Genomic DNA, 14,625 nt, shown 5'->3' on the forward strand with positions numbered 1-14,625 from the left:
CAGAGCCAATTCTCTCCTCAAAGAATCCAGATTTAGCTACCCGAATGGCAGATTTGTAGGTACTGAGAGCCGCCCGATATTCTCTCCGGCTCGTTTCGTTCCAATCTTTCCTCCAGGTCCGCTCCAGCCTCTTGCAGCCCTTCCTCAATGTCCTCAGCTCAGGTGTATACCAGGTATACTAGAAAGAGGGTCCCCGCAAGGAGAGAGTGTTGTGTACGACACACACTAAGAAGGACAATTAAACTAAAAAAACTTGAATCCAAATTACTTATGCAAAAGTATTGTCCTTTATTTAACAATACCTGATTTCATTTGTAAAACAAACATCGTATTTGTAATTAGTAATAGGCCCCAATCGAGTGAGAAAAGGAAGGGAAGGGGGGGTGCTCAGGGCAGTGCAAAGTCGTAAAGAAATAGATACAATCAAAAAGAAGTGCATTTACTACAATACTACATAGATTTCAAAATGACTCTAAATAAAGCCGAAATGGTTAAGGCATCATTTGAAAACAATCAATCTAAGAACATTCTACGGCTACATACATGGTTGAAAAAATCATGGGCATGTGCTGGAGGTCCAAAAAAAAGAAAGAAGAAGGCGTCGACGTTTCGACCCCTAGCCGTAGGTTACTTTTAATCCTATAACGGGGTCTTCATCAGGACAATTGTAGGGGGGTAGTGGGGCATTTGAATATCAAATTTAGACACGAAGTGATGAGGGGTGATGGTGGTATAAAATTACCAGTTGCCGTTATCCGCACCCAGGCAAGGTATCAGTTAATTACACAAATTATTAAATAGAGGAAGTAAAGCGCTGTCAGCCTTTACCCAGGGGGTATTAATTCTGAAGTGGTTGGGTAGCGTGGTTTTTTAATAGAGAATCAACTTGGCGGAATAACGAGGCTCCAGGCCATGTATGAATTGTTATTTAGTTGCGCCACTATAAATGTGTTCTTGTATTTCGCAAGCTCGATCTCTAAGTTTTGAAGGGGCGAGGGTTAGTCGGCTGCTGCGTCCTCCGACGTCAGATTGCTAGCCGCCTCGTTGCTTCCCATTGGACGGAGTTGGGTTCGAGCAAAAGCACACTGCAGCGACCACGAATAACCGGACGAGGTCAGCATCCCGGAAAATGACTTATGGGAAACCACGCTACCCAACCACTTCAGAATTAAAACCCCCTGGGTAAAGGCTGACAGCGCTTTACTTCCTGTATTTAATAATTTGTGTGATTAAAAGTAACCTACGGCTAGGGGTCGAAACGTCGACGCCTTCTTCTTTCTTTTTTTTGGACCTCAGGCACATGCCCATGATTTTTTCAACCATGTATGTAGCCGTAGAATGTTCTTAGATTGATTGTTTTCAAATGATGCCTTAACCATTTCGGCTTTATTTAGAGTCATTTTGAAATCTATGTAGTATTGTAGTAAATGCACTTCTTTTTGATTGTATCTATTTCTTTACGACTTTGCACTGCCCTGAGCACCCCCCCCCTTCCCTTCCTTTTCTCACTCGATTGGGGCCTATTACTAATTACAAATACGATGTTTGTTTTACAAATGAAATCAGGTATTGTTAAATAAAGGACAATACTTTTGCATAAGTAATTTGGATTCAAGTTTTTTTAGTTTAATTGTCCTTCTTAGTGTGTGTCGTACACAACACTCTCTCCTTGCGGGGACCCTCTTTCTAGTATACCATATAGCGCCAAGGTCCCCGCGACTGCATGGGTTCAACCCCCCTTTTTGTACCGGCAGGTGTATACCAGGGCGCAGATCCCACTCTCTTACCCCTGGTAAGTTGTTTCTTTTTGGGGAGGAGAGCATCCAGTGAGTTAGTAAGCCAGATGTTTAGATTCTCATCCGCAACTAGCGGGTTAGACCCAGGGGGAGGCCGGGACGCCTCCAGATGTGCCGCCCATGTGTCCACTGGGAGCATAGACCAGGCTCTATCCACAGTGTATACCCTAGGGGCCGGCGCAGCTGGGATGTCAAACTGCCACTGGGCAGGCACCATAAAGTGGTCTGTCCAAGGCAGAGCCAACGCTGGAAGTGCTTTAAGGCCATTCGAGTTAGAAAATATAGGGTCCAACAAGTGGCCTTTCCCATGTGTGGCACCCGAATTAGCCAGGTTGATCCCAAAAGCTTTGAGATCACCTAGCAGATCTACTCCCAGGGAATTGGAAGGGTCGTCAAGGTGAATGTTAAAATCACCTAAAGCAACAAAGTTACCCGTTGAGGAGGCAAGAAGTGCGGTGATTTCTAGGAAGGAGTTGAGAAAGTTTACCAGGGTTCCCGGTGGGCGATAAATCAGCAAGCCCGCCATGGATGCAGTGGGTGACAAGCGGAGGGAGAACTGACAGCTCTCACAATCGCTAATCCCTCCCTCCTGAACCTTGCAAACTAGTGAGTCCCTATAGAGGATGGCAATTCCTTCTCCCCTCCCCACAGGCCTGTCCCGATGGGATATGAGAAAACCTGGAGGGAGTGCTCTAACCATATCGGGGCCCGAGCTGGAGGAAATCCAGGTCTCAGTTAGAAATAAGACATCCAGCTCGTGGTCCAGAATGAGGGAGTTGATCTCAGTAGCGTGACTAGGTAGGGACCGACAGTTCAGTAATGCCATGGAGAGCACTGATTTAACAGAAGCCGTATCCTGACCCACAATACAAGCCCCGCAAGGCAGGAATGGGAGCAATCCTTCCTGGGCGAATTTGCAAGTAGTAGATTGCAAAATCCGCCAGGACATGAGTTCCTCCCTCCCATACCCGATACGAGTGTGAGGTGGCTCCAATGGATCGGGCATAGGGACCAGCCCTAAGCCCGTCTGGGCCCGGACGGGCACAGACGGGCTGAACTCTGGCGTAACTCCGGCGTCAGTACGGCGTCCCCGCTGCGCGTTACCGCTGCGCGTCAGCATGGCTGCCTATATGCTCGCAAGGCGAGTAGAAACAGGACTAGCGCGGTGAAGCACACTCACCCAGTATGGCCGCCACGAGCAAGGGGCAGAGGACCCGCCAAATGCGGTGATTACACAATTAAATTGCGAGTAAGATGACAGCCGTGGGGGAGTGCGAGGCCAGGCTGGATTAAAATCAGGGAGTAAGTGCCAGAAAGAAAATAAAATAAATTACACCAAAAACGGGAGGATTAAAAATAGAGTACTGCCAAATACAGGCGCTGCAGGTAAGCGCTACCGCTGGAATAGAGCGCGCTGCTGGGAATTGCCTGCCTATATGCTCGCAAGGCGAGTAGAAACAGGACTAGCGCGCTGAAGCACACTCACCCAGTAAGGCCGCCACGAGCAAGGGGCAGAGGACCCGCCAAATGCGGTGATTACACAATTAAATTGCGAGTAAGATGACAGCCGTGGGGGAGTGCGAGGCCAGGCTGGATTAAAATCAGGGAGTAAGTGCCAGAAAGAAAATAAAATAAATTACACCAAAAACGGGAGGATTAAAAATAGAGTACTGCCAAATACAGGCGCTACAGGTAAGCGCTACCGCTGGAACATTTAAAGGTCTGTTAACAGATTTTCAATACTGGTTGAAGAATACAGTAAATAGGGTTTGGGCAAGGAAGGGATGACCTCGAGTGGCCAATTTAAAACAAATAAAGCCAGCAAATAGAAAGTAAGCAAATGTGAGTTACAAACCACAAAGCCAATGGCAAGTAGTGGGTTAAATGCATTCCCAGGGAAGCACCTGGATGATCCCAAGATGTTGTTTGCAAACCAGACAACTGTGCTGTCTGGTAGGCTTCGATTTAATAGAAATAGAAAAGCTAGGTTGGGGAGAAGGGAGCAACATGGAGCGCGTCGGATGGGGTGGTCATTGAACGGGAATAAAAAGCACTGTAAGTTTTTGGTTTGCTTCCCCAAAAGATCTCACTTACAGACAACTGAGCTATGTGAGCTCTGAAAATGGAGGCTTGGCCATTAATAGGGGAATTAACAGTATGTGCTAGGGTGTCCTGCAATTGTCCAAAAAAGCTAGGTGCCTCCCATCTAAACTTAAAAGGTGAACCAAGCGTATTTCTTATCAGCAGTGTATCCCTTTCAATAGGAAAAACATTTAGTTAACCATTGGGCAGATCTTGCTATCAAGCAAAGCCATAGCTCGGTACACCTAATCTACTGCACAGTGACTGCTATAGGGACAACTTTCAGAGAGCGAGGAGTGTCTAATACTTCTTTGAATGAGGCAAAGTATCTGTCTTCCTACAGGTCAGATGATTAGGTTCTTGTCCTGATGGATAACAATGGTTTATTTTAATTATATTGCAATGGTCGAAGTTCTCTCTCTCTATATTCCTCTTCTCCCTCTATGCCCCCCATCTCTCTCTCTCCCCCTCCTCTTTTAACCGATAGCTAGTGTCCTGTCACTCTGCAGTACCCCATCATCCATGATAGAAGCAAATCCAGGTAGATACAAACTAATTTATGCAAACGTGCGTCAATGCTGACATTTATGAACTGGTTTCGAGACTTAGAAATGTGCTAATGTTTAAGCAGTGCTCTTATACTTTGTTTTCTTTGTTTTTGTGGTTTTACCTTCTTATCTACAGCGGCACATCTGTTGATGAAATGTGCAATTTCTACATTATGTATTATATGGATGCTGCACATGCCACTTCATACATGACCTGTGTACAGGATGGCAGAGCGGATCTGTTTAGAAATATTCCAGAAGAGGCCAATGTTCCCATTCCTGTGGACCCCTCTATGATGATGTCGCACGAACACCACCATCATGAAGGTAAAATGTGCACTTTGTTTTATTCCACGAGTTTCAATTTACCGCGATGATAATACTGAGTGGCCTGAATATTGTTGCAGGACCTGCTCAACTAAATAACAAGCAAATGTGTATCACATGTGGGTCATTCAAGCCTAACACCTTTCCACAGCATGCAGAAAACAACACTACAGAGAATAGGAGAACTGCAGCAGATATCAGGTCAGGGAAATCAAGCTGTAACAATTCTCCAAGACCTATCATCCGTATTTGATTCAGTTGATCACTAGTAGTATGATTAAAGAGGAAGATGGTCTTGCTTTTGGGCTGCATCAATGAACTAAAATAGATTGCGGATTCTGTTCATTGCCCACTCTTCCAAGGGCACCAGATATGTTTCAACCCCTGGGATCATCAATCTACACGCGATCGCAAGAATTGTAGTATTTATATGTTTATCAGCACGGTAGGGTTCCTTTACACTTTGCAGTTACTCGTCGTTCCCAAAAGAATCCTCAGTGGTTCCATTCCGAATCTGAAAGTTGCTCCGTAGTTTTGCTCTGTCTGCTTAAGTCATGTTGCTTGATACATATTGTAAGGGGTACTAGAGATGAGTTTTATATTTATGATTACAGCAGCAGAGCCTACTATTGTTTTCAGTGTTTGCATTGCACTCTCTGCGAGATGCTGTGAGCTCTAGCTTGTTTTAATGAGTGAATGCCAGAATGGGACGGTTCTTGTGAATTACATTGTGTTAGATCTTACTAGCTCTACAGAAAAGTATGGATTCTCAAAAGGACAAAGACAAATGAATGCGTTAGATAATGTGCAATCAATTCTCATAACTAAAAGTCTAAAATGAAAATGCCTAAGTCTAATAAATTTCAGTGGGTCGTTTAGCCAAAGATTGAGCCTTTTTTCTGCTTACTTTACAATGGCAAGCCCTCTTCCATCATATGCATGAGGCTTACTTAATCAGTAATGTTTCTCCGGTCCTCCTATCTCATTCTATTCTGATCCATGATTCTTTGCTCCCCACTGCCCTTGTAGGAAGAACATTCCTGGTGTGCCTACCTCTTATACTCTGTTTGGTACCTAACTGGAGTTTAATACCAGCTATAGGTATTCATTAATTTCACAGTGTTTTAGGTACGCCAAAAACCTCACAGAACTGCGTGAAGTAGATTTCTCTTGGAACAATTGCCAGGCCTATTACTAAGGAATGATTTGGCCACAAGTCTGATCACGTTTTAAGCAGCTTGTGGTCTTACCAAGGATGCTGCTGTTTGTACCTTATATGAGTGGCAGGGACCCATTGGTGATGCTGTGGTTCTCTTGATGGGAGATTGCTGCTAGCTAGCTGGGGATGGGAGGAACGCAGGGGGATGTGTACATTAGAGTTGGGGTGTGGAGGTGTAATTCTATTACAATGGGTACTTTTTAGTTTTGCTCTGCAGTAGAAGCTTAATTGTGGCTGCGACTATATCAGGTTATTGGGGATTACATTTGTTAACTGTGCTGGCAGAGATGGTTGGATTCCTGTTTTGAGTGCCTGGTTCCAACACTGCAAATATCCAGAATCGAGGAACGTACACCCCTGGGTCGCAGAAAAGACTGAGAACCAAAAGCATTCCAAAGCAAAAATGTTCAATCCGGTACATCCTCTGTGTGTCTCACCAGCAGTGTAACAGAGGCGCCTGCAGACCCCGAGGGTGGGAGTGGGGTGCGGGGGGCACCCAAGGCGTCTTGTTTTGGAGGGGAGGGGGGCTCATCCTCTAAGCCGTGCCATTAAATGCCTTGCAGAATGCGTGCAGTGGCATGGAATAAGAATTAGTCAAACGTGCAGGTAAGCCACTCTGCTTTGCCCCTGCAGCTTTTTTTTGGAGGGGGGGCGGGGCAACAATTCAGGGGCCCCTAATTAAGCCAAGGTCAATTAATATCTGTGCGATCTGGGTGATGCCGGAGTCCCTCATCACATTCTGCGGGAGGGCCCCATCACTGTGCATTACGCTACTGCCTCTTGCTCAAATCCATCCATTCTCTCTCGTCTCTATATATTCTCCTCTGTCTGACCTCCCTGTCTCTCCATTCTTTCTCTCCATTTTCTTTTCCTCATCTCTCTCTCTCGCTCTCTCGTTTTATGCCTGCAGTGTTTCTGCAATTCACCCCGTTTGATTCAACTACGCAAATACATGGGGAGGAGTTTGATTAGGCCAAGACAGTCAGTAGAGCAGGAAAATCAATGGCAACAGTTTCTTGAAAGAGGGTTGTGGCATTGTTCCTACCCTCTTCAATTTATATTTGGTGGATTTACCACTGACTTTGCCCGTGGTGAACTTCATTCCTCCATAAATCTGAATCCTCAATAGCATTATTAATGGATTCCGATGATTTGATGATCCTAGACCAGGCATTAATCAGCCACCAATGTAATTCCTTTACAACATGTAATCAAACCATTTTCCCAATTGTTCATGCGAGTAAAACCATAATTGTTTCATTAGGCAGAAAGATGTACAATTATTGGAAATAAATTAGTGGTGGTTAATGATGAGCCCTAAGTATGTGTATAGGGTGTTCACTGACACTTTAAGTTGGACACCTCTGGTGCATTGTGCGAAAGTCAAAGCAGCAACAGTCTATATGGGTTTGACAAATTATACCAGACAATACTGTGGGCTTTTGGCATTGCCCTCACTGCTCGCTTATTGTGCCAAGGTCTCTTATTGTGTGTTTGCTTCCACAGTCTACCATTGAAAAGCCTTCCAATGGCTGAATTGTATTGAGGGGACATTGTTAGGTCGATTGGTCCACTTAAGGCGGGCGGCCCACATGCACTCCTAAGACAGGAGTTATGATTCAGGAGCAGTGGGACCCTTGCTGCTCAATCTTCCCTTTTTGTGTCAGCTTTGCTAGAAAAAAAAGCTCCTCCAGATTCTTGATTAAGCTCTTTTTTGGAACGGCGTGTTAAGAGTTAAAGGCTTATCCCACTCAATGAACAATTTTATCTGTATGCAGAGTGTCTAATTGATAAGTATCATCTAAAAGAAAGTTGGAATGATTGGCTCATTACCATGCATGCTTGAAGAGGTATAATTAAAAAAATATCAAGCTGGCACGTTTTTTTCAGAAGACTGTAAACGGTTAGGTGAATTCACGCAATATTGTGCAATTGTGTGTTGGTTTCATAAGCTAAGTCCGCTGACCAATATGGTAGCTTCTTTAGGGTCGCAGGTTTGACCTAATTTTATGAAGTTTGGATTTCAGCATATTAATCTAGATCAGTGATAGAATAGATTCCTGCAGGCTATATAATCCGGTTCTGAATCTCGTATCCATATGCTCTGTATCCGGCCTCCCCTATCTGATTCAAGAAGACGCTAATTAATCACAGACTCTGTGGCGGATCCTACTTCGGCTGAAGCTGATGTGATAGTGTTTTATCATGCAGGCCCCTTAATCAACCTGTTTTCTATTATTTGTTTCATAAAATGGCAATAGACCAGGGTGGTAGTTCGAGCATAGTGTGAATGCGAATATATATCACAAATCAGTAGATCAGTATGAATACAGTAGCTTAATGAAATGGATACACCATTATCTAAATTATTACATTATTTAAGTCACACGTAAGTAATTAATTTTTTTTCATGCTTTAATGCTTCGTCAGTACTGTGGGTTTGCTCTTTTTATAATATTGGAATGTATTATAGTGCACAACATTGCTGAAGATGATAAACAAGTATATTTGCGGGGCGAACGGCGGCGCTCCTCCTATTAGATCTGAGCGCCGCGTTCGACACTGTGTCTCACCGCATTCTGGCCCTGCGTCTGCAGGAGGCTGGTATTTCGGGGACTGCCCTTCAGTGGTTCTGCTCTTTCCTTTCCGGCAGGTCCTTTAAAGTGGCTATACCACCTGGCCAGTCCACCTTTCACTCGTTGGATCCTGGGGTCCCTCAGGGTTCCTCATTGAGCCCTACATTGTTCAACCTATATGTACAACCGCTAGCTGTGATCGTCAAGCAATGGGGTCTGACTATGACCTCATATGCTGACGATACGCAGCTGGCGGTGACTCTGAGTAGTGACCCTGAGATAGATGCCCCCAGATTCCGAGCAGGACTTTTGGCCGTGGCAGATTGGCTAAGATCTAACTGCCTACAACTGAACGCCAAAAAAATGGAAGTTATGGTGCTGGGGAAACACGCAGAGCTCTGGGGTGATCAGTGGTGGCCGCCGGAATTGGGCGTTACTCCCGTCCCTGTCTCCGAGGTGAAGAACCTAGGAGCTTGGATGGACTCTGCCCTATCCTTCTCGAGTCACACGAAGAAGGTCGCAGCCACCTGCTATGGCATTTTGCGGGGCCTCAGACCTATCCTCAAGTTCTTCGACTCTTCTACTCGGCAAATCGTGGTTCAAGCCACGGTTCTATCTCGGCTGGACTACGGCAGTGTGCTGCTGCTGGGGGTCAATCAGGCCGAAGCATCTAGACTCCAAAGGGTGCAGAATGCCGCAGCAAGGGCGATAGTTGGCCTTCCTAAATATTGCTCGGTGTCCAGCACGATCTCCGCTCTTCATTGGCTGCCGGTTAGGCAAAGAATTCAGTTTAAGTCACTATGTTTGGCTTTCAAAATTCTGAAGCTTTCCTCGCCGCCGGCATTAGCGAATCTGCTAACTCCGTATGTACCACTGAGGTCTCTAAGATCGGAGGCGCTTCATCTGGCGCTTTGTCCCCGTTTTAAGCTCAGTAGGATGGGTGGTCGATCTTACCGAGTACTTGCCGCTGGCCTGTGGAATGCTCTACCGGTACATATCCGTGCACTGAATAATCTTACCGTTTTTAGACGTATGATTAAAACTTTCCTGTTCCCTGCTCTCGACTAGGACTCCTTCCTTTTTATTCTGTTATGTTTAGTACCTGTTCACGCGCCAGGACGCCCCTTCGCCGGGGCAGCTGTGCGCGATATAAAAATTAATAACATAACATAACATATGTAGTTTCTGTTTTTAGGGTCGACTTACCAATGAATAGTTTATTTTATTTTAACATTTTATTCTGGTTCTCGTACGCCATGGGTACAGCTGCAGCCCAGTGCAGGTAAGAGCGGTGGATAGTTGGGCCGGGTGGGGTGGAGTTTTGACAGACGACAACGTTTCAAAATTAACTCATTATTTATATTTCCCTTGTCGTCTGTCGGAAATCCCCGACCCCACCGCCCACCGCTCTTACCTGCACGGGCCGTGGCTGCATGGGTATGGAAGTTGGCTTTCCCCTTTGAATTAGTATGGACCACACTGTAGGACTTTGGAAGAAAAGCCTGCTGTGGCTGATACCTGAGGAAAAGCTGCTGTGCAACCTATTGCACTTGCAGAAATGAATGCCTAGCTCAGTTACTTTGGACCACTGTCTTGGGGAGAAGAGCCACCAAGATGGTAGCCGTACTACCAGCTGTGAGTCTGGTCCCAGAGGTCCCACTTCGATAAAAAGAACAATTTGACAGATTCTCACATCACTCCCTCTGAGAGAGAGACTCCTGCTTTCCGTGCCAATAATCAGTGAGCGGGCGAGAGCTAAAAAGGTCTTGTAGAGCAGACCAATCCAGACACAAAGACTGTCCGCAGGGCTTTACCTTCCTCAGTTCCACAGCTTATTCGCTTCCTGGGCGAACATCTTATCATGCTGTGTTCGCTACTTTGGAAAATTGACAATCATTTTAAGACTCTACTGTTTCCCCTGCCATGATGGTGCCTCTGTCTCTCCCAATAAACTGTAGATCACCCCCCCCAAAAAAAATCGGGACTCAATAGCATCTGTCACTAAGGCCGCTTGAACCTGATATGCATACCTGAGCACAGGACAGAGTACTAACCATCGAATGGCTGTAATTGGACCTGAGAACTTCTGCAGAACAGATTGAACATTGTATTCAAACCTGACATGCAGCACAAAAACTGGCCAGAAGAGCCTCTGTTGATTCTCCCCACTGTTGACATTTCAGAATAGTGTGGAGCGTAGTGGTTATGCATTAACGAAAGTCAATATCTCTCTGCACCGTGGAATTGTGTTTAACTGCTAACTGTTGCACAGCTACTAACCTAGTGATCATAAAGGTTATTTCTTACTATTAAAGTAGTATGGACAGGACAATCTAACTCATGCGGTTTATGTGATTGCAGTGTCTAAGTTTCCACCCCACACCAACCTTCAAGAGTAATCCTTGACTGTTGGACATAACTCACCAAGAGCCAAAGTCTAAAAATGAGCCAGACGGCAATTCAGTGAGTTCCCAGTGGTATCTGGTTTCTGCTGGTCAGGGAAAACAGGCAATAGCTGGCCGAGTACCATGTCTGAAAAATTGTGAGCAGGATGGAGCTCAGCCAGCATACTTGTTCTTTTGAGGTAGATTCACCAGATTTGAATTGTGTTCACTTGACTTGGATAAATCTTAAACAATTGCCTCTCGCGGTCTCCTATCTTAAGTTTTAATGTCGGAGTCTTACATCAAATGAATACATTGAAATCGTCATCCTAGTTTGGATCTTTTCATTTTTATGGCTGTTTATGTAAACTCCTCTTTAATGACAACTTAATACTTCTGATTACTAAGGCTACTTTTTCACTGTCATTAAACCAAGTTGTATTTGCTGTCTTGCGGAGTTATACACCATTTTACCCAGTACAACATTAAATAAACATGTTCATTCACCTATCAGCGTGCTCTCCAAATGTTGTCCCATTCTTAAAATGCTTGACACATGTTCGATGACAAGTAGTAAATTCAGACATGGTTGTTAGTTCTCTCGCCTCCACCGCAGGATTGTCTAGGGCGCTAATTATCAAGCTTAGGTGACCATTGTATGTGTGTGTACTAAACAATATTTCATAGCATAAACCTAGCGGTGGGTAAATAGTGCTGTACATAGTACTAAGAAGACAAAGGAAATATATCTGAAGATGGAAGGGGGGGATTCAAGAGCACATACGGTAGTAATGGCGATTCAATCGTAGGAGTGGATCAGTGATTCAAGGCGAGTCCGTGGTCCATGAGCTGTTCTTGAAAGAGGTGGGCCTTTAGCCTTTCATCTGCTCCATTTCCACAAAGACATTTAATGCCAGTCGCTCTTACCACCTCAGCTTTGTGTTGATATGGTGAGTCGCTTAGCTATGGAAAACCACACTGGACAAGTCCTGAGGCGTGAGCATCTTCCAGGACAGCCTTCACCATGGTATTGAGTAACAATTATCATATACAACCATTGTCATCTAGTGCACATTTGATAAAAGTGCCACTTCAGCAGGATATTGACCTTAATATGTTATTGGAACAGTTGCACCAACATCAGCTTAGCTGTTCTGTTATTTGTGGATTGGGGGACCTAATTAATACGTTTCTGCTGACAGAAGGCAAAGTGCTGTTGAGCACATTCTGCTTTTTCTTTGGATTGTTTCTTGAATCTGCTGCTATGAGCTGGGAAAGCTTCCTGGGGAGTCCTGTGTTAACAGTGGAAGTAGAAGTGAGTTCACTGCATCTTTGTTTTTAGATTCATAAGATCACTTCTCAATACATTTTATTTTTTTCCTCCTCATGTAAAACACCTGTGCATGGATGTCATTTTTCGGGACTTGGTCGTGCTCACTGTCTACTGCAATAGGCACGCATGTATTTGAAACACACTGTCCAGCCCCCTTTTGCCAAGACTTGCAGGAATTGCAAATGTGGGCCATATTTAATTAGACAAGTGATATTTGGGGCACCTGCTGCCATAGTAGTAGTTCAGTTTACCACTGAAAAACTGTTTCCACCGGATCCAATAGTGCATTTCTGTCCTCGGACCTTACATTTCATACAGCCAGTGAAACAAACAGTGGAATATTTACTGATTAAATACAACACTAGAGAAATGCATGGACACCAGTATAAGCCAACAAAATAAGGAAATCAAACTGGAATTTTCTTAGGTAAGGTCAACAATGGGGTTCTAACGACCCGGTTTCGGGGTTTTAAAAGTACTGCAGTAGCATACCGAAACAGACTACTTTTGCCACTTTTCTGTAATACTTTTTAGCGGTAATGCTGCATTTCTCACTGAAAACTCTCCAGGCTCTAAGAATGGATGTATGGATGGATTAGCCCACAGGAGGACAAAGGCTGCTATAATTAAGTAGGTGAACTGACCGAATTACTGAATTGACCTGAATTGACCTCAATAAATAATGCAAATATGGGTGCTGTGTAGAGATAAAGATCCTGAAATAGGTCTTGAAAAGAATCATAGATCAGAAAATGTATTGACCAGGACAATCCTCAGCTGGCCGAGGAAAAAGGATAATGTGTTAGAGGAAAACGGCATATAGTAACAAAGATGTAGGTTTTAGCAACACAAGAGATTGTATGTAAATGTCACCTACACACTTAGTTGACCACACCTACTCATCCAAGCGATTTGATCGGACAAAGTAAAAAATAACTACATAAAGTATCACCCGAATGGCACTTATACGCAAAGACAGTGAGAATGACAAAATGCATATTGTACTAAAAGCATGCTTACCAGACCTTCCCATCCAGAAACAAATAGACTTAAAGCAAATTACCTTGGGAAAGTAAGCACTCAAATGGAAATTAGTGTTTATTCTGACTAATAGAATACATTTGCATACAATTGAATAGAGTCAATTAACAAGAAAACAACATCACAATGGAAACAGCTGTAACATAACAGTTGGAGCACAATAATATAGCGTTTTCCACCGCCATGAACACCCACACTTACAAACTTATAAAAAGTTCCAATGGCTACAGTCCCAATCTGCAAATTTAATGGAGCGAAACTGCATACCATAGGCAACACCTTGCACACACCCGCATGCAAGACATTCAGAGGAGGAGAACTCAGTGGAAGAATACAACAAAACAGAACATTTTTTCCATTAATGGATGCTTATGCTTCAAAAAACTTTCTCAAGTAGCCTAATAAATGACGGCATCCCATGTCTGCAAGAACAAAACTGCGATAAGCTCCACAATACTATGGGGACTAGGAAGAGTGGCAGATTAAGTGAGTGATGGTCAGTTATGATTGGTGAGTGATTTGTGGACTTGACTCACGTGGATTCTTGCCTAGCCTCATCTTAAGTTTGTTAGCAGCTGTGCATGTTGTATGTTGGCGTATATATGTGTTGGGTTGTTGAAGTGTGCGAGTTTTATTGCCATATCAGGCTATTCTGCCCATGGCTTTCGCATCATCTATGGCCCTAGTATAAGGTGACTGTTGTGGATCGGAGCTACTCCTTACACACCAGTAGTGAGCATGATGATCGACAGGTACATGGCAAAAGTGGTTTGCCAATCAATCACCATTGGTAGAGCGTGGCATTGTCACCCCTGGGGGTATATGGGTGCTAGGGTGCGAGTTCTCCATCGAAAAGAGGAAAGAAATAAGCAGAAAAGGTAAACACAGAGGACAGGAGGAGTGTGCAAAAAAGGCAAAGGGGGGCAGAAAAATGAGCAGAAAAAGGCTAAATAGAGGGCAGAAAAACGATCAGATAAGCAAAGAGCACAAGATGGAAAACCAAAGAACAGAAATACGTGCACAAAAGGCAGAATGGAGGGCAGAAAAACGAGCAGAAAAGACAAAACATGGTAGAAAAACAAGCAGGAAAGGCAAAACAGAGGGCAGAGAAGCGAGCAGAAAGGCAAAACAGAGCAAGAAACAAGCAGAGAAGGCACAAACAGAGGGCAGCAGGTAGACAGGTAGCAGAGAGTAGTGGACTGTGAGCAAGCTGGACAGGAGAACTGTCACAGGGGGAGCTGGCACGACGCCCTGCAGCGTCAATGTGAATTTGATGAGTTCGAAATGTGTTGTAGGTGTTGGGTACATTGACTCTGCTA

The 14,625-nt window shown here is 44.4% G+C and overlaps 1 protein-coding gene across 4 annotated transcripts in view; it reads left to right on the forward strand.

The window, feature by feature from the left end:
• Positions 1 to 14,625, forward strand: part of PAM (peptidylglycine alpha-amidating monooxygenase) — a 1,252,349-nt gene that overhangs the window by 909,417 nt on the left and 328,307 nt on the right. For all 4 annotated transcript variants that reach the window (XM_078675446.1, XM_078675447.1, XM_078675444.1 and 1 more), the window contains exon 14: positions 4,563 to 4,753. In XM_078675446.1, coding sequence (XP_078531572.1) covers positions 4,563 to 4,753 — 191 coding nt within the window. The remainder of the gene's footprint in view (positions 1 to 4,562; positions 4,754 to 14,625) is intronic.

The sequence above is a fragment of the Lissotriton helveticus genome, chromosome 2_1 (genome assembly GCF_964261635.1).
Source record: "Lissotriton helveticus chromosome 2_1, aLisHel1.1, whole genome shotgun sequence".
NCBI classification, from domain to species: Eukaryota; Metazoa; Chordata; class Amphibia; order Caudata; family Salamandridae; genus Lissotriton; species Lissotriton helveticus.